This window comes from Delphinapterus leucas, chromosome 10 (genome assembly GCF_059928025.1).
Source record: "Delphinapterus leucas isolate spDelLeu-1000000601 "Yukka" chromosome 10, BTC_Dleu_Yukka2, whole genome shotgun sequence".
Classification (NCBI taxonomy): domain Eukaryota; kingdom Metazoa; phylum Chordata; class Mammalia; order Artiodactyla; family Monodontidae; genus Delphinapterus; species Delphinapterus leucas.
Window position 1 is genome coordinate 67731785 of NC_143138.1, and position 18352 is coordinate 67750136.

Consider the following 18352-nt stretch of genomic DNA (forward strand, 5'->3'; position numbering starts at 1 on the left):
TCATATGTTAAACTATGTTTAACCTTTTGAGGAACCACCAGACTGTTTTCCAAAGTGGCTGCACCATTTTACATTCCCACCAACATTATATGGTGGTTCCAATTTCTCCACCTCCTTGTCTACACTTGTTATTATCTGTCTTTTTGATGAAAGTCATTCTAGTGGAAGTGAAGTAGTGCCCCCATTGTGGTTTTGATTTGCATTTCCCTAATGGCTAATGATGTTGAACACCTTTGCATATCCTTATTGGCCATTTGTTTATCTTCGATGTAGAAATGTCTATTCGTTATTTTATTATTGAATTGTAAGAGTTCTTTATAAATTTTAGCTACAAGTCCCTTATCAGATATATTATTTGAACATATTTTCTTCCATTCAGTGGATTACCTTCCCCTTTCTTTCTTTTTTTTTTTTTTTGCGGTACGCAGGCCTCTCACTGTTGTGGCCTCTCCCGTTGCGGAGCACAGGCTCCGGACGTGCAGGCTCAGCGGCCATGGCTCACGGGCCCAGCCGCTCCGTGGCATGTGGGATCTTCCCGGACCGGGGCACGAACCCGTGTCCCCTGCATCGGCAGGAGGACTCTCAACCACTGTGCCACCAGGGAAGCCCCCTTTCCCTTTCTTGATGATGTCCTTTGAAGCACAAAAGTTTCTAATTTTGATGAAGTCCAACTTACCTATTTTTTTCTTTCATTGCTTGTGCTTTTAGTATTCTAGTCCTATCTAAGAAACCATTGCTTTATCCAAGGTCATGAAGATTTATGCTTATGTTTTCTTTAAAGAGTTATATAGTTTTCACTCATACATTTACATCTATAATCCATTTTTAGTTAATTTTTACATATGGTGTGAAATAGAGATTCAACTTCATTCTTTTGCATGTGGATTTCCAGTTGTCCCAGCATCATTTGTTAAAAATATTATTCTTTCCTTCATTGAATTGTCTTGATACCTTTGTATAAAAAATCACTTTGACCATATGAAAAAGGTTTTAATATGGGAGGTAGTGTAATCTGATTCACATTTTAAAAGGATCAGTCTCTCCGAAGAATGAATTATAGAGAGGCAAAAAGGGAAATAGATCAGCTGGGAAGTTGTTATAATCATTCCAGCTACAGTCCAGTAGTAGCCTAGTCTAGTGGTAGGTAGTGAAAGAGATGGAGAGATTTTTAAAGTTTCAAGATTATACTTTCGAGAGAAAATTGACTCAACTGAATGTGCTTTTTTCCACTTTCCACTTGTCCATGTGACAACCATCATTTTTACTTTTCCTAGTTACAGTTTCTTTCAGATGGTCTTGAGAATTTTTCCTGATGTTTTTGGATGTCTTTTTTTTCTAAACTTTACCCGTATGTTCTTATTTCCTGTTTCTCTGTTAACCTTCAACTCTCCATTACTAAAACTACAGATTTTTTTGTATCCACACCTGTTGTTTTCTCCTTAACTCTCCTGGATTCTCACAATTCCCTGAGTAGGTGGGAACCTTTTTTTCCTTTACCCATTATTTTTTCTCCACTGTCATCAATCTCTCCCCTTCTGCTAACATCATTTTCCCATTAGATGTAAATGTTCTTAGGTGTGTCCCATCTTTTTCTGAAGTCAGGTTTATTGAACTGCAATTTACATATAGTAAAATTCACCCTTTTTTTTTGGTTTTGTTTTGTTTTGTTTTTGGTACGTGGGCCTCTCACTGTTGCGGCCTCTCCCGTTGCGGAGCGCAGGCTCCGGACGCGCAGGCTCAGCGGCCATGGCTCACGGGCCCAGCCGCTCCGCAGCATGTGGGATCTTCCTGGACCGGGGCACGAACCCGTGTCCCCTGCATCGGCAGGCAGACTCTCAACCACTGCGCCACCAGGGAAGCCCAAAATTCACCCTTTTTAATGCATAGTTTGATGAGTTTTCACAAACTTATAGTTGTTAAACCACTACCATAGTCAAGAAACAGACATTTCATCACCCCAGAAAATTCCCTTATGTACCTTTGCAGTCAAACCCATGCCCTCCTTCCTCAGTCTTGGCAACTTCTGATGTGATTTCTGTTCCTATAATTTTACGTTTCTAGAATGTACTATAAATGGAGACATATAGTATATTGTCTTTTGTGATTGACTTCTTTCACTTAGCATAATGCCTTTGAGATTCATCCATATTGTTATAAATCTTAGTAGTTTGCTTTTTTTATTGTGAAGTAATATTCCATTGTATGGGTATACCATACAATGGTACATCTGTCTGTTCATCTCCTGATGAACATTTGGGTTCTTTACAGTTTCTAGCGATTATGAATAAAGCTGCAATGAACATTCACAATCAGGTCTTTGTGTGGACATATGTTTTCATTTCTTCTGAGTCAATACCTAGGAGTAAAATTGTTGGGTCATATAGTAAGTGCATGTTTGACTTTAAAAGAAACTGTCAGGCTGTTTTCCAAAGTGGTTGTACCATTTCACATTCTCCTCAACAGATTATTAGAGTTCTAGTTGCTCTACATTCTTGCCAATCCTTGGTATATTCAGTCTTTAATTTTAGCCATTCTAGTACTTGTGTAGTGGTATCTCACTGTGCTTTTAATTTACGTTTCTCTAGTTACTAATAATGTTTTCTTGAGGTTATTTTCCATCCCTGTATATTCTTTGGTGAAGAGTCTGTTCAGATTTTTTGGTCCATTTTTTGAGTTGTTATTTATTATTACGTCTGAGCTTACTTTATATGTTGTCAATACAGTCCTTTCTTAGGTCAGTGTAAATATTTTCTTCCACTCTATAGCTTGTCTTTTCATTTGCTTATCAGTGTCTTTTGAAGAGAAGATGGTTTTAATTTTATAAAGTCCAATTTATCATTTTGTGATTCATGTTATATGCTTAATAATCTGAGATCACAAAGATTTTTCTACTGTGTGCTAAATATGGAAAAACAAATGTGAACAAGATACACGAAGGTACTTGTCTCATTTTTCTTGTGTGTATTCTTACAGTTTTATAGTTTTAGCTCTTATATTTAGGTCTATGATAAATTCAAGTTCATTTCTTTTTTTTTTTTTTTTTATGAAATGCGGGCCTCTCACTGTTGTGGCCTCTCCCATTGCGGAGCACAGGCTCCGGATGCGCAGGCTCACGGGGCCAGCCGCTCCGCAGCATGTGGGATCTTCCCGGACCAGGGCACGAACCCGTGTCCCCTGCATTGGCAGGCGGACTCTCAACCACTGCACCAGCAGGGAAGCCCCAAGTTCATTTCTTATAGGCAAGATCAAGGTTTTATTTTTTATATGGATTGTTCACCATTTGTTGAAACTGCTGTGCTCCCTTACTGAATTTTGATACTTTTATTGAAAATTAATTGAATATATGTGGGTTATCCCATCTTTAAACAAAGACCTCCCTCAACTCAACATGCCCATTTAACTAAAAGTTCATCACTTCCACATCTTCACCTCTTCCAAGAGTGGTCTAGACTCACTGTTTCTGCTTCCTTATTTCTTACTCCTCACACTAGTCTCTTTCACTATCATTCCACAAAAATGGTTCTTGCCAGAATCACCAATGATATCTGTTTTAACATCCGGTGGACATTGTTGTATTGTTGTCTCATGTGATTCTCAGTGCCCTTGGGCCTCCTTGACCCCTCCCTCCTCTTTCAGACACTTTTTTCCCTTAACTAACATAGCATCCCACCATTCTTCTTATTTTTCTTCTGTTTTTCTATTTGTCCCTACATGTCTGCTTGGCTAGTTCTTCTTCTTTTACCTGTTTCTTAATTATCAATGTCCCTCAGGATTCTGACCAAAGCCCCTTTTTCTTCTTGTTCTGTGTATATTCCCTGCTTATTCCCATCTAATCTGCTGGCTGAAGCATCTCAAATTTATATTTGCCAGATTTATAAAAGCCAGATCTTTTCTGAGCTTCATTTCTGCACATTTAACTGCCTAGGAAGTTAAGCTCTAGGAAGGACCATGAGCTCTAGGAAGAAAAGTGCCCTATATATATTGTGTTCACATTTGTGTTCCTATGTTTAGCACAGACAACTTAGTAACTATTTGTTGACTAAATGAACAAATGAATATGTGAACAGACTAAGCAACCTGTGCAGCTGATATTATAACATATCTTATAATTCTAGTACAATATTTTAGTATTGGCCTTTTTACTGATACCTAATATGTGTAATGAGTACATGACTCTGGGCACAGCAGAAGCAAATTACTTTTAGAACCACATACTTTGTCTTTGCCATGGCTCAGTTTTCCTGTTACAATTGGTAGAGAACCTTGGGATGAGGAGATGGGAATGAGATCCTAGGCAGGGGCAGGAAGGAGATAAGAGAGAAAGGAGACATTTCTCCAGAATGTTGCAAACACTGTTTCTAAAGTTTTTCAGTCCAATAATTTCCTTCAAGAATTAACCTATATTGTTTGATGAATAAAATATCTTAATGGCCCTATTAAATTCTGATTACAGCTTTAATTACAGTACATTATTTCTTTTTTACTTTTCACCCAAACTTTTGTAAGTCCCTGTAACATTTTTTATTGGCTCTAAAATGATTCTCAAATATTGTATAGGAAGATGTAAACTGGGTAATGTAGACTCTTTCGGACCTAGTGTGATGAATATTTTTATGATGATCTGAGTGTTCACATCAAAGAATGTATGTGCTTCTTATGGGCTTACTGTTATGCCCAGAGCTTTGAGGGTATTTGGGAAAAATACAAGACATAATCCTCATTGCTGCCCTCAGGGAGCACACAGCTTTAGGGAGGTAAGAGCCACAACTGGCAAGTAAACAGCAACACCTGTGAAGCAGTTTGTAGTCTCTATTGCATGTTGCTTGGCAAGAAAGATAGTCTCCTGCTACTAGACATGTACTTTTGGCCTTGCCTGTCACTATGGGCTGTCCTGAAAGTGTTTAGGGTTTCTCTGTAAATGCCCTTTTTATTTGTTCTCGAGCATGCAGTCCCTTACATTTCTCTGTCTCTCTCTCCTACATTTCAGTGAGCGGTTTCTGGTGAGACTGAACAAGAATGGTGGGCCAAGGAACCCAGAGAAGATAGAACGAATGTGTGCCCTTTTTACAGTATGTGCAAATTCTATTTCCCTTCTCTGCTGTTGACTCTAACTAGGGCCCTGCTATGTGGATATTGTTGCCCTGGAAACAAGCATTTATTCTTATTTCCCCACACACTGGTGAGAATAGAACTTGATTTATGTGTCTATCAGGTTTTAATGAAATATTTAAGAAAACTGAAATTAGCTTCAGTTTTTAATTTAATTTATTAAAGAAATATAATCAAGTACCTTTTACTGATGTACATTTTAGAAGCTATTTAATATAATAGACACATAAAATTTGAGGAAAGTCTTTCTTACAATTCTTCTTCAAGGCCACTGGGAATTTCTCTGATGTGTAAGTATGGTTTCTCTAAAGGCACCCACCAAATTTACAGCTTTGCAGTTTTTTAATGAGTTTATATAAAGAGAGACAAACTAAATAGTCCTCCTCTTTCAAATACCGAACAGAGTCTTTTTGTGCCATGATTCATACTTAAGTTTTTTCTGAATAACCATGCTGTTATTCGTGGTCTCTGAGCTCGTGGACTCATCAGCTCAGAGAAGGCTAGGTAACCTGCTTATTGAAAAGTGCTAAGCCTCACAATACCACATTGCCTTGTGTATTCTTCAAGCTGATTATGATTTACTAAATTTTTTTTTTACCCAGTTATAAAACTTAACTGCCCAGCTTTATTTATTTCAGTTAATTTATTTGCTGAAGAAGAAAGACCGTGTCACAATTTTAAACCACTTTTGACTATCATGGATTCTTTGATGTGCTTCAGTGATACTGAGATACATCAAAACCTGTTGAGTGCAGGGAGGTATGATGGTGTCACAGTGCCACTGCCCTCGTTTGTGGTGCATGATTGATAGGTGACAGGTGTCTCAAACCTTACGTTGTGCCTCTTAAACACAAATGGGATTTATCTAGGGCTCTGATATGTGACTTTCTCTGAAAGATAAAATTGGATTTGTTTACCTGACCTTTTTTGTTCATTTACTACAACTTTATCGAAATCTCAAATGATGTTACTGCAGAATCAGAAGCCACTTTTACAGGACTAACTTTTATTGAAATTGCTTCAGGTATGAAGGATTTACAAATCTAGCTAAGCTAACATGAAGTTTCGTACATCTTTGAGCTCAGCATTCAAAGCTTAGGAGATAATACAGGAAGAAAAAGCAGGAAAAGCAGATCCAGGAAGACGGCTAAGGGAATTGAGATGGTTTAGTCTGGAAAGATCAATGCTCTCTCTTCAACAGGAGAACAAGGGAAAGAGTCCAAATTGAAGGTAATGGGATGTAGGTTAGAATATTGGGGGAGAGCATCTGAAGTGAGACTGCCTGAACACTGAGCTGGTTCTCTGGGGCCACCTTCCTGAAACAAGATTAGAATGAGATGAGACACCCATCTGTCTAGAATGTCTCAGTGACCTTAGGAGTCTTTTATAGATCCTCGTGCTCTGATATTGTTTGGTTAAAGCAGCAAAAGAAATTGTCGATTCCTTGTTCTTTGGCGCTGTGGGAACAGAGGTGTGTGTGTGTGTGCGCGCGCGTGTGCATGTGTGTGTGCTGTCCTTGAATGTGATGAGTGCAGTCCTTGTCTCTTGAAAAATGAACTTAATTATGATATTTGAATGTAATTATACAGTAAATCAAAATTTCATTTAACAGCATTTTAATTATCTATAGGGGCCCAGAGGCCTAGGCTGTAGCCCCAGCTTTATAAATCAGAGATGCATGTAACACTTATGACGTGCTCTTGTTCTGCCACAATGAGAAGGCACAAAGCTGCTAAAAATACCCACTTTTGTAGTTCCCTTTGCAGTACAGCCCTGGATCTTTTTTTAAAGATCCCCTAAAAAAACGATTTGAGGAATTTTTTTCAAAGCCTAGAAGATTTTTGAACAAGATTGTCCTAGCCAGGATTTTCATGTTTTACTTTAAGTTTATACGAAATGATAATTTTGGTGGAAACTATTTTCTGACTATCTAAGACTTGAGTTCCTCCTGTGGGCCAAAGGAGTTTTCCAGATTGGCATACGTGTTACAGAGTTTTCGAGTAAATGCAAGAAAATGCAGGTACAGCTGTGGTCAGTGCCAGCATGTTAGCTTACCTTAGCATCAAGAAAAGGGAACCATACAAATGGAGCAGTTTTGCAGGGTTACTCAAGCTGACTTCAGAGCCACAGTACAGTCAGTCACATTATCCATGCACAATCTTGCTCTTGGTAAATCCTGTTTTTTTCTGACTATATTAGATTTCAGAGCTTCCTGTACAAGAAGAATTTTATCCAAGAAGGAGGTGTTTCATATTTATGTAAATGTCTAATACAGTGAGGATTTTGATGACTTTCATGGTTAACAATGGCTGTGTGGTATGAGCATGAGAGAGCATGTCTGTGTATTTGCTCCTTACTAGATATCCAGTGCCTCACACACAGTGCCTGGCAAATACTAATGATTTGCTACATAAGTAAATGAATACATGTTTATTTTCTATTATAGTTGAGTGATCAGCTCAGAGAATGAACTTGTGTTGTTTTCCCTGCATTAATTGGCATCATATTTTTTACATTTACTTTTTCACATTTCAAAATAGAATTTTAGGTAGTGCTTCCTTGGAATTAAGAATGAATTTAATTATTAGTGCAATAACATCATTTATTAAAATACTGCCTCCTTTTCTACAGCATAAGAATGAATAAATTGGCTGTGTTTTATATTTGTAAATCCTATTATCTCTACAGAAAAAGGGTAGTCCAGGCACAGGAAAGTGAATTGACTTTTCCATGTTTCAGATGAAATATTAGTAACTGAGTCAAGATGCTGATCCCTGAGTCACTGTCTTTTCTACCCACCAGGTAGTTGGGAACCAGCTTCCTAGTTATGTAGGATTGGAGGGTAAGGTCCAGTGAATAAATCTAAATTCAAACCCTGCTCACCAGATGAATGGTGGGTGAGTCACCTCTCTCCCCACCTTGGTTTTACAGGTCTTGTGACATAACTCTATGGTAACTGTGTTTAACCATGCTCATATCTAATAAGATAGCCTTTACACTGAATTTTGACACTGAAATTATGTGGAACTCACAAATAATAATTTTACTTAAAATATTTTCTGGTACTGATTATTGTCATCTTATTTTTACTGACCTCAAATAAATGCCACAGAATGTTCTGGGTATCATGTATAACATGGTAAGAAAGAGCCCCTATCCAGCCATTTAGAAAATACTATAAATTACATTTTAGGCTTCTTCCTTTCATTCACCTGAACAGAACCAAAGGAGAGATCCCATGCTTTTGTGTACAGCCCATCTGGTTAGTGTTTGATCATCTTTGGTAACTGGCTTGAATTCTGTATGTATATTGGGATTTATAATTATACTGGTTATTTGATAGTTTGGATTAACACAATCTAAGCTATGTAGAAGACCATTTCACTTTGAAATGTGTCAAACATTTACATATCTTTTAGTAATAGACATGTTTCTATCCCAAAAATTATATAAAAATGGTAATCTGTTTTTTAATTTCTGTTTTTTAGTAGTCATATTAATATTTAGCAAAATGTAGTACTGTTTGGAGGATATCACTTTAAATTAAAGGAATTATTGAAATGGAGTCTAAAATATCATTTTTCAATATCAAAAGACAACTTCCATGCAAAAATATATCTTTGTGATTCCAGAGATAACAATTTATGTTAAATTATTTTGTAACCCATTTCATTGTAAGTATATTTCATTATTCCATCAAGAATTTGGCAAAATATTATAACCATCTAGAATCTAAAAGCTTCAATTTCACCATTACAAATTACTTTTTAATGTCTCCTTTTCTTTCATATGTTCAGGGCCACTCTACAGGGCAGAGCTGGGATTATGGTGAGGCAAGCAAAGCGCAGGATCCTGAGAATGAGACCTTAAATTTTATACCTTAGATGGCTTGCTTGCCTCACCCTAGACCTAACCCTGCTACAGGGTAAACATAAACATAAAGCAAACATGGGGATTCTGGATCCAAAGCTCATTCAAAATCATGACTGCTGCTTGATTGTCCCTTTTCCTGCTTTATTGAAAAGAGATAAGTATCTGGGACAAATCAAAAGATGAAAGATGGGAAGGAAATGGAACTAAGGGACCGTTTCCTAGAAGCAAAAGGGAAATCACAGGAACCTGTCCCATTAAAGATAGAGGTTACTCCTTCAATCATCATTAGTTCATAACAGTGGCTGGGAGTGAGCAGCAGTTGATGACCTGGTGAAAGTCTGAAACAATACATATTAAAGGAAGTTTTATTACTTCGAGTATAATGTGTTAAATAAAGTATAAATATATACTCAAACATTTTTTTTCAAAATGTGTTCTACACATAAATAATGTATAAAATTATTTTTATAACTCTAGTTTTAAAAGTGATTCTGGATGAGATTTGTTTACTTAAAGGAAGCCTTTAAAATTTTCCAGATAAAATTATTTTCAGCTTTATACTTCAGCATAAATGATACATATCTAAATTTAGAAATGGGAGATCTAATTATTGAGGTGTCACTAAAACCAAAGTAATCGCTTTTCAAGGGAACATATCTAGTGTATAATAATCATTTGTGGACAGCAGAATAAATGTAAAATTAGTAGAGAGTAAACTTTCAGAATTTCAGTCATTAATGAGCCTTTTGGTGTTTTCCCTTTCTTTTTCTGCATTGGAAATTTCTTTTGTTACAGAATGTTTTTATATGATTTTGGAATAAACATGGATAAGTCAATGTCATGGAGATTTCTAATGTGAGAACTTTCGGAGATAGGTGGTCTAAATAAGAGCTGGAAAAATATTGTCAACAAAATAATCTTCCAAGGGCACATAAGATGTCCAGGCTTTCACTGCAGGAATCTTATAAACACTAAACTGCTATGTGCTTTAATCCCCTTCCCCCACCTATAGCATATGCTAAAAGCAGCAAAAGCAAACCATTATGAGGTTCAAAATGAAATTTTAATTATTTTCTATGTATTCATTGCCTTAATTTATTTTTTCTCTTTTCTTAGGATCTGAGCAGCAAAGATATGAAGAGAGATTTATATATAGTTGCCCATGTGATACGAATAGGTACGGTTCACTTTATCAATTCACATGACTAAGACCACCCCAACTTGGGATATCTACTGTGTATGACCTTTGTCTTCTGCCTAGCTCTTCAGGTTTTAGGATTACTTCAGGTACTTCAGGTTTTAGGATTAGAGTCCAGCTTGTACTGGAGCTGTACCTTAAGCTCAGCTGCTGCAATAGCTGAATTTGATAGAAATGAAAGCATTTTCTGCTTCCTATTTGTTTTTGGACCCATACTTTTTATTTCAAGTGGCCTGCTTTTTTACATTCTCTCCATCTAATGTTCTGCCTCTGTACCAGCCCTCTGCCTCAGAGATCTTATAACGGATTGCCAGGGTTGCCAGCTTAACAAGTAGTGAATGGCCTTTGCTGTGTTTTGTATCAAAAAGTATGTATCTATGCTATTTTCCACAAAATTAGAGTTACTGTCATTACTGCACTAGATGGATGGTATCTCACTTCTACCCCACCCAAGATTTTTGCTACCTGTCGTTCGTTTGTCCAGTCTTATTTTAAGTTTATGACATAATTTGCGGGCCCATGACTAACCAAGTCGTCTTTCATAGTGGGTTCTGGCATATCCTGTACAGCAAAAGAGTTGTTTTGCCAACAACAAAACAACTCTTTTGCTGTACTTTTGGGTTTTTGTTTTGCTGTACTTGATAAAGCATTTGTTGAGGTTCCAGTTCTGCATTTGCAAGTCCTCTTGCCACTATAAGCACAGCCTTGGTAGGCAGGAAAATCAAGCTCCCATCTACTTTCTGAGACTCTTCTTGCTCCTACAGTGGTTCAGGAGCAGCTTTGGCTGGAAGAATTTGGTTGGAAGAATAGTACATTGTCCTTGTTATCTCTGTATACATAACTTTTACCTGTCAGCTAAAATACTCAACTAAGAAGTTAAAATATATTAGCACATTGGTTTTTCTAAGAAATTCATGAAACCACTGTTTCATTCACATATGATTAATAAATGGACTGTTGGTGTTGAGGAGGGAAGTAAGGATGATTAATTGAACGTGGTGCAGGGGAAGAGCCCTGGCCAAAGGCCTGTTTGGCATTCCTCTACATAAATAACCTTGCATCCTTGGATGGCTCCCTTCATCTTCAGTCTTCCAGTTTAGAAAATCTCTTAAGATACCTATAGCTCTGGCATCCTTGGATGACAGTTCGGTGGTGCTATAGAGGAGCATGGAGTTCTCAGTCTGACTGGTGTTTCTGCTGTGCCCCAGGCCGGATGCTCCTGAATGACTCAAAGAAGGGCCCTGCTCATCTGCACTATCGGCGGCCGTATGGCTGTGCAGTCCTAAGTATCCTGGATGTCCTGCAGTCGCTCACAGAATTAAAGGAAGAGAAGGATTTTGTTCTTAAGGTTTACACGTGAGTAATGGACCTCAGAAATATTAATGATTTGCAACATAAGACATCCCAGCACTGCCCTTGAGAGCAGAAGTTCTCAAGCTTTGCAGGACACAGACTCATCAGGTTATGTAGGATAGGGAATTTTTTGAAAATGCAAAAATTTCCTTCTAAAGGTTTGGGATGGGCCCAGGCAACTGTATTTTTAATAAGCTTCCCAGGTGATTCTGAAACAGCTGAACTTGGAATGTTCTATTCTAAAGTAAAAGTCTGGTGATACACAATTCCTCTTCTCTCCAGGACTAGCCAACCTTATTACGTATTTACAGGAAAGCTAATAATCTAATTTCTCCTGTGTTTTGGCTGTAAAAGAGTCATCTGTGTCTAATACTTGCCCACCAGCCGTTGTAACTGAGCTGGCTACTGATGTAAATTGCTTCAAAGAATGATCACAAGTCAGGTTGCCCTGTCTTTGAAGAAAAGCCAGTTTTTCTGAGGAGCTAAGGTTTTACTCTTCATTTCTGCCACCACTGATCTATGTCACCAGCCAAGTATGGCATTATTTTTAGTGTTCATCATCCAAGGGCTCTGCCTTACAGAAGCAGTGCATCTCCTCCTGACTCTTGTTAAACAACAGAAAAAACAAAGAAAAGTAACACAGAATCTAGGTGTATCGTCTGTCTTTGCTTGTAGAGACTTAGGCATGAATCATAATGCTGAAAACATGATCAATGGTGAGTTTAGTGAGTTTTTAAAGCAAGTGTATTTCTAACTGTGAGAATTAAAAAAAGAAATCTCTCCCCTTTTGGTTTTAACCCAATATTGTTTTTTCAAATTAAATCTAATGCTGTCAATCACCAGGTTAATATATCTTTACCATAATATTTGTGTGTATTTTTCTAAATTATCTGTTCTATCTGATTCAGGCATGAAGTAAACTTAATTCACAATTATGCTTAATTTGGACCTTTGTATAATCAACCACATTTTATTAATTTCAAAATAAAAGCCCAGGTATCCTTATTACGTATTTTGCCTTAAGCTCTGTTTTGTTCAGAGTTGTGTACTTGATGTGATGAGGATCTTCCTTTGAAATAATAACTTACAAAGGAAATTTTAGCAGGTTTCCTCTTCCTTTCATGCATCAGTCACAGCCTTTCTCCATTTACAAAATCTCTTCAATGATGGGTGGTGGTACCTCCTTCTTCTTTTCTTTTTTTAATAAATTTACTTATTTATTTATTTTTATCTTTTTGGCTGCGTTGGGTCTTCGTTGCAGTGTGCGGGCTTCTCATTGTGGTGGCTTCTCTTGTTGCGGAGCACGGGCTCTAGGTTCACGGGCTTCAGTAGTTGTGGCTCGCGGGCTCTAGAGCACAGGCTCAGTAGTTGTGGTGCACGGGCTTAGTTGCTCCGCGGCATGTGGGATCTTCCCGGACCAGGGCTCGAACCCATGTCCGCTGCATTGGCAGGTGGATTCTTAACCACTGCGCCACCAGGGAAGTCCCGGGACCTGCTTCTTGATACAAGGTCCTTTCCTCCCTTTGAAAAGGACTAAATGTTAATCCAAAATCATCATCATTATCATCTTACTCCACTCTATCCTTTCTAAGGGCATGGAGTTTATAGATAGCACTCCAGAGTTGCATCTCTGCACATATCGGCTGTTCCTTGCTTCAGTGCAAATTCTCATTGTGGAGAGGGGCTTGCACAGCATCTCTCTTGAAATCATGCTATCAAGCTTAATTAGCCTAATTGCTTCTAAAACAACAGTTTTCAGTACTAACATGTCACTTTTCAAGAAGTGGGATTCATGTGTAGCTTTTTCTTAGCTCCTTTCTCTGAGCTGTGCCTAATATATCAGTTCTAAAAAGCCAAAGAAAGATATTGTTTTCAACAGAGAAGATAGTTTTTTTTTTAAGGTTTTTGAAGGACTAATAGAGTTAAAATGTAGGATAATTTTTCCACTTGATAGTATTAACAGACTTTCAAAGACACTTCCATGTTTGTGAAATTGATTTTGTGCACAGTACGGAATTCCTCTATGGTTAGTGTTTTAAATCCACATCAGCACAGTGAATTCAGCCCTACGGAGAAGTAATATTTTCCAATAAATTTTAGGGGACATGTTTGTTAGGTTTAATTGGAAGCTTAAAGGTTTTACTAATAGCTACTGATAGTGTTTTAGCCTTTGCTAGGACAGAATTTTGCAAGGATAAAAAAATCTCTTGTATAGTTTTAATCAGTGAATTAGCAAAATATCTCATTAGTTGTTGACCTTCTCATTGTTTCTTCTGTTATTCAGAGTCAGCCTCAGGCCTCAAGCCCCTGTATGTCTCTTGTCATGACCACTGCTCTGGCTTTATAGATATTTAATATCATGTGTGTTGGGAAGGCACCACATCCTTTTTAAAAAAATCACAACAAGAAGCTGAGGTGTAAAAACTAGGTCGCTTTTTAGTGAGCCAGAAACCTTAAAAATCACAAACGAATAACCACTATGTGAAGTTCATTCTGATGTAGATATCATGTTTGTTCTTGGCCAGAGGGACTGGACTCTCAGGCAGGCACAAGGCTTGCTGAATCTGGAGCCTAGGATGTGAAAGGAGAGGAATGCCAAGGAGCGAAAGCCAGCATTGGGATGGGTGGAGGGTGACCATAAATAGTACATATGACCAAATACAAGATGCCTCTGAATATGTGATGACCACTCTCCAACTTCACATTGAAAAAAGTCCAAACACTTTTAGGCCAACTTTAATGAAATAAATAACTACTTAGAATATTAAATTTATTGTTTTAGTTATATTTTAAATCATATTATATAAAATGTGTATTACACACTATGTACTCAATCACATATTATGTAAAATTGAGAAGTATTGCTTTTTCCCCACTTCCACATTTTATGAGAAGATTTTATTTGAATTCTTTATGTGCAACCATGCCATTAGGTCTTTGTCATCACTATAGCCATATTCTGAGTCATCTGACAGTTTTCCAAGGCACATTATCAGGTTTGGTTTTGATACATCACTCTTTGAATCCTTAATGATGCTTTCACTGGAGATTTATCTTGAGACCCAATAACATATTTGCTGAATAGTTGGACGCTTGATGTTTTTATGTTTTCATTTGTCATGTAGGCCTATGTATATGACCTTAATGATACAGCCACTTACTATGCTGCTTTTTAGGTGAGTTTTACAGTAGCATCCAATACTTCAATTTGGAGGTCATATCCAAGGATTATTACTAAATCTGTGTAGTTTTGCTCTTAAAAATTTTTTTAACCAAGATAAAATTTATAAGCATCTAAAGCTTGCATTGGTAATAATGTATCTTATCCAAAGGATAATGTAACGTATCCAAGCAGTGCTGTGATGTTAAAAATAAAGGGGTTCAGAGAATGCCCTATAACATGAAAGGCTTTGTGAGGGTGGAAATACAAGGTGGCAGCCTCTTCTGTGAGTGATGCCTGGAAGGGAACCTCTCCTTGTATTTGGAATAGACACAGGCATTTTCTCAGAACACCACCTTTGGGTTCTTTGTTTCATCACTACCTTATCTATGAAACTGCCTTAAGTTGAGGGGACTTGTTTAGGAGCCATTCTTAAATGGAAGCTCATTCTTAAATGGGTAAAGGACCATTGGGTCACTCTCATTTTGGTACAGATTAAAGGAGTCTGATGTCTTTATATGTAATAACTCTAAATGAAAAATTCTGCTTCTCACTTGCAAGTCAGGTAAAGAAATAGCTCATATTTCTCTTTCTCCTAGCCTAGGCCTTCTCAATTTTCAGTGGATCATCATCCACCCAGGACCATTATCTGCTGGGTCCATTATCAGTGTTCAGACATGCGTTGTTTGAGCATCTGCACCAAATGTCTTTTCAGGCCATACAAGGAAGACTCAAATCCAGTAGGTCTCTGTCCATGGAACTGCTCTATTTTGACTTCTAGTGCCCACTCTCTCTAGCCTCAGTGTCTAACTGGGTTTTTGTGTGTGTTAGTGCTGCTGCAAAACAGAACACGTTAAATAATGAACCAAAATAAAGAAAGTTAGCTCAGAATGACTCCCTGCTCATGCAGAGGTGAGAGGTTCACAACAGGAGTCTCTAACATGGATTTAGTGTTGGCACATGAGGTCCCAAGTATTCTCTGCCACAGGATTGAAAAAACAAATGTGCTTTCTCTTCCCTTCCTTTTCTGTTCTGCTGCTACTCTAGAAAGAGTGATATGAAAGAACAGTGGCTCTACAAGTATACAAACATAGAGCTGGCTTTGTATAACAACTTTAACTGACTTAAAAGTATGTCAGTAGTATGTATGATCCCAGCTTGGTTTTTAAAAACATAGATATAATACTTTCATCTATTAGATAGATTAGGTAGATGAGATGATAGATAGAAGCTGTGAGATTTGGAAAAGTCATCCTAATTCCCAGAACTTTAGTTTCCTCATCTAAAAAATTGGGGGTGGGAGGGTGGAATAAGGTAATATAAGACAGACAGAAAAAAAAAGAACCCATTTGAACTAGTGAATCAAACAGGAAAGAGGTGGAAAAATAAATGAGAGGATTGGTGGTTCAGGAAATGAGATATACCCAAATGATAGGTGTATTACATGCCATCTAAAAGGAGTTTCCTGTCTTTTTTTTTTGCTAGTGACTCTTGTTTATTGGCAAGTTCCACTTTCATATCTAAACTACAAATCCTACATAATTCCATCCATAGTATCTTAATTACTTCATGGTGGCCACATAAAATGTCACCTGTTTTCAATGGTAATATCAGTGTACATTTGTTTAGCGCTCTGTACTCTCTCAGAGCCCTTCTGGCTATATAATCACATTGAAACTTCATAACAAGCCTGTGCACTGAGTGGAGCTTCACCATCTTACAGAGGTAGAGGTGGTCAACACCAGTTAAGTAAGTGACTAAGCAAATTAATGACATTTCTTGGAAGAACAGAAGAATGGTAGTAATCATACTTCGATTTTAAATTAATTTTTCATTTAACCTATAATGATTCACAAACAGCACCAATAACAAAAAATGCTAGGGATAGAATCATATCATGGGCTTTATAGAACGTGTTATTTTCTTTTTAAAATTTTTTTAATATTTTTATTTTATTTTATTTTATTTTTGGCTGCATTGGGTCTTTTGTTGCTGCACGCGGGCTTTTCTCTAGTTGCGGCAAGCGGGGGCCACTCCTTGTTGCAGTGTGCAGGCTTCTCACTGTGGTGGCTTCTCTTGGTGCGGAGCATGGGCTCTAGGTGCGTGGGCCTCAGTAGTTGCGGCACGCGGGCTCAGTCGTTGTGGCTCGCGGGCTCTAGAGTGCAGGCTCCGTGGCATGTGGGATCTCCCCAGACCAGGGCTTGAACCCATGTACCCTGCATTGGCAGGCAGATTCTTAGCCACTGCGCCACCAGGAAAGCCCTAAACTTTTTATTTTAAATTGAAGTATAGCCGATTAACAGTGTTGTGATAGTTTCAGGTGCACAGCAGAGCGACTCAGCCATACATATACATGTATCCATTCTCCCCCAAACTCCCCTCCCATCCAGGCTGCCACATAACATTGAGCAGAGCTCCCTGTGCTATACAGTAGGTCCTTGTTGGTTATCCATTTTAAATATAGCAGTGTGTACATGTCAGTCCCAAACTCCCTAACTATCCCTTGCCCCCATCCTTCCTAGAACGTGTTATTTTTTAAGTGTTTATTCTTCTTTATGGTCAACATTTAGTTTTTATGGCTGTTGGGTTGTCATACCTTTTATTAACCAGTAATAAAGGCACAAATTAGATTTAAAAGCTGTATTAATATTTCTGTTAGTAAAAATTTAGACATTTCTATCCTAAAGGAAACCCTAATATAAATAAATGCAGGATGTATAATCATTCAGCACAAAGATGCATGTAAGAATATATATCATACAGTACAAAAGCTGCTGTAAGAGAGCATTAAAAAATCAGAAAGCCTAGAGCAAAGGACAGTAGAAAGCCCATATCAGTTATGACAATAAATATAATTGAGATGAAAGAAAATCCTATTAGGTAAAAATTCTTAAAATAGAGGCAAAGGGCTTCCCTGGTGGCGCAGTGGTTGAGAGTCCGCCTGCCGATTCAGGGGACATGGGTTCGTGCCCCGGTCCGGGAGGATCCCACATGCCACGGAGCGGCTGGGCCTGTGAGCCATGGCCGCTGAGCCTGCGCGTCAGGAGCCTGTGCTCCGCAACGGGAGAGGCCACAACAGTGAGAGGCCCACGTACCGCAAAAAAAAAACAAACAAACAAAAAAATAGAGGCAAAACCCAAAATTCATCTATATATTAGTGAGAGACTCACAAATATAATAAGAGAAACAAAAAGATTAATAACAAATAAGCTAAGTATAATAATAAAATACAGACAAAATGAAATGTCGTAATATTAATGATAAAAAATAAATTCTAGTGTAAAAGGTATGAAATGAATGTGCTGTGTAAGGAGTATCAGGGATTGACAGAAAAAGAAAACACATACACAATAAAGTTAAATTCGGTTTCCTCTTTCATCCTCCAAGAATACATATCTCACGGGAAGCAAAATGGCTTCTCAGGGTAGGCACACACATAACATGTAATGCACCACTCACTCCCTCAGCCCTAGACTCCCCAGCAGAAGCAGCCCTCTACTTTGGACTCTGCAAAGTAGAGGGTGACTTCTCTACTACCGTTAAATTAAGGGTTCACACTTCATTCCGGAGATATTTACTCACCAGTTCATGTTCTTCAGTTTAAAGAAACGTTGACCAAACATAGCCTTAACACACTCACCTTCTTAACTGGGGAAAGA

The 18352-nt window shown here is 37.9% G+C and overlaps 1 protein-coding gene across 1 annotated transcript in view; it reads left to right on the top strand.

Moving 5' to 3' along the window:
- The window catches only part of DOCK3 (dedicator of cytokinesis 3), a 416069-nt gene that overhangs the window by 273629 nt on the left and 124088 nt on the right, over positions 1 to 18352 (top strand). Inside the window, exons 10-12 of the mRNA XM_089919399.1 lie at positions 4988 to 5069; positions 10099 to 10159; positions 11389 to 11536. Of these exons, the coding sequence (XP_089775525.1) occupies positions 4988 to 5069; positions 10099 to 10159; positions 11389 to 11536 (291 nt within the window). The remainder of the gene's footprint in view (positions 1 to 4987; positions 5070 to 10098; positions 10160 to 11388; positions 11537 to 18352) is intronic.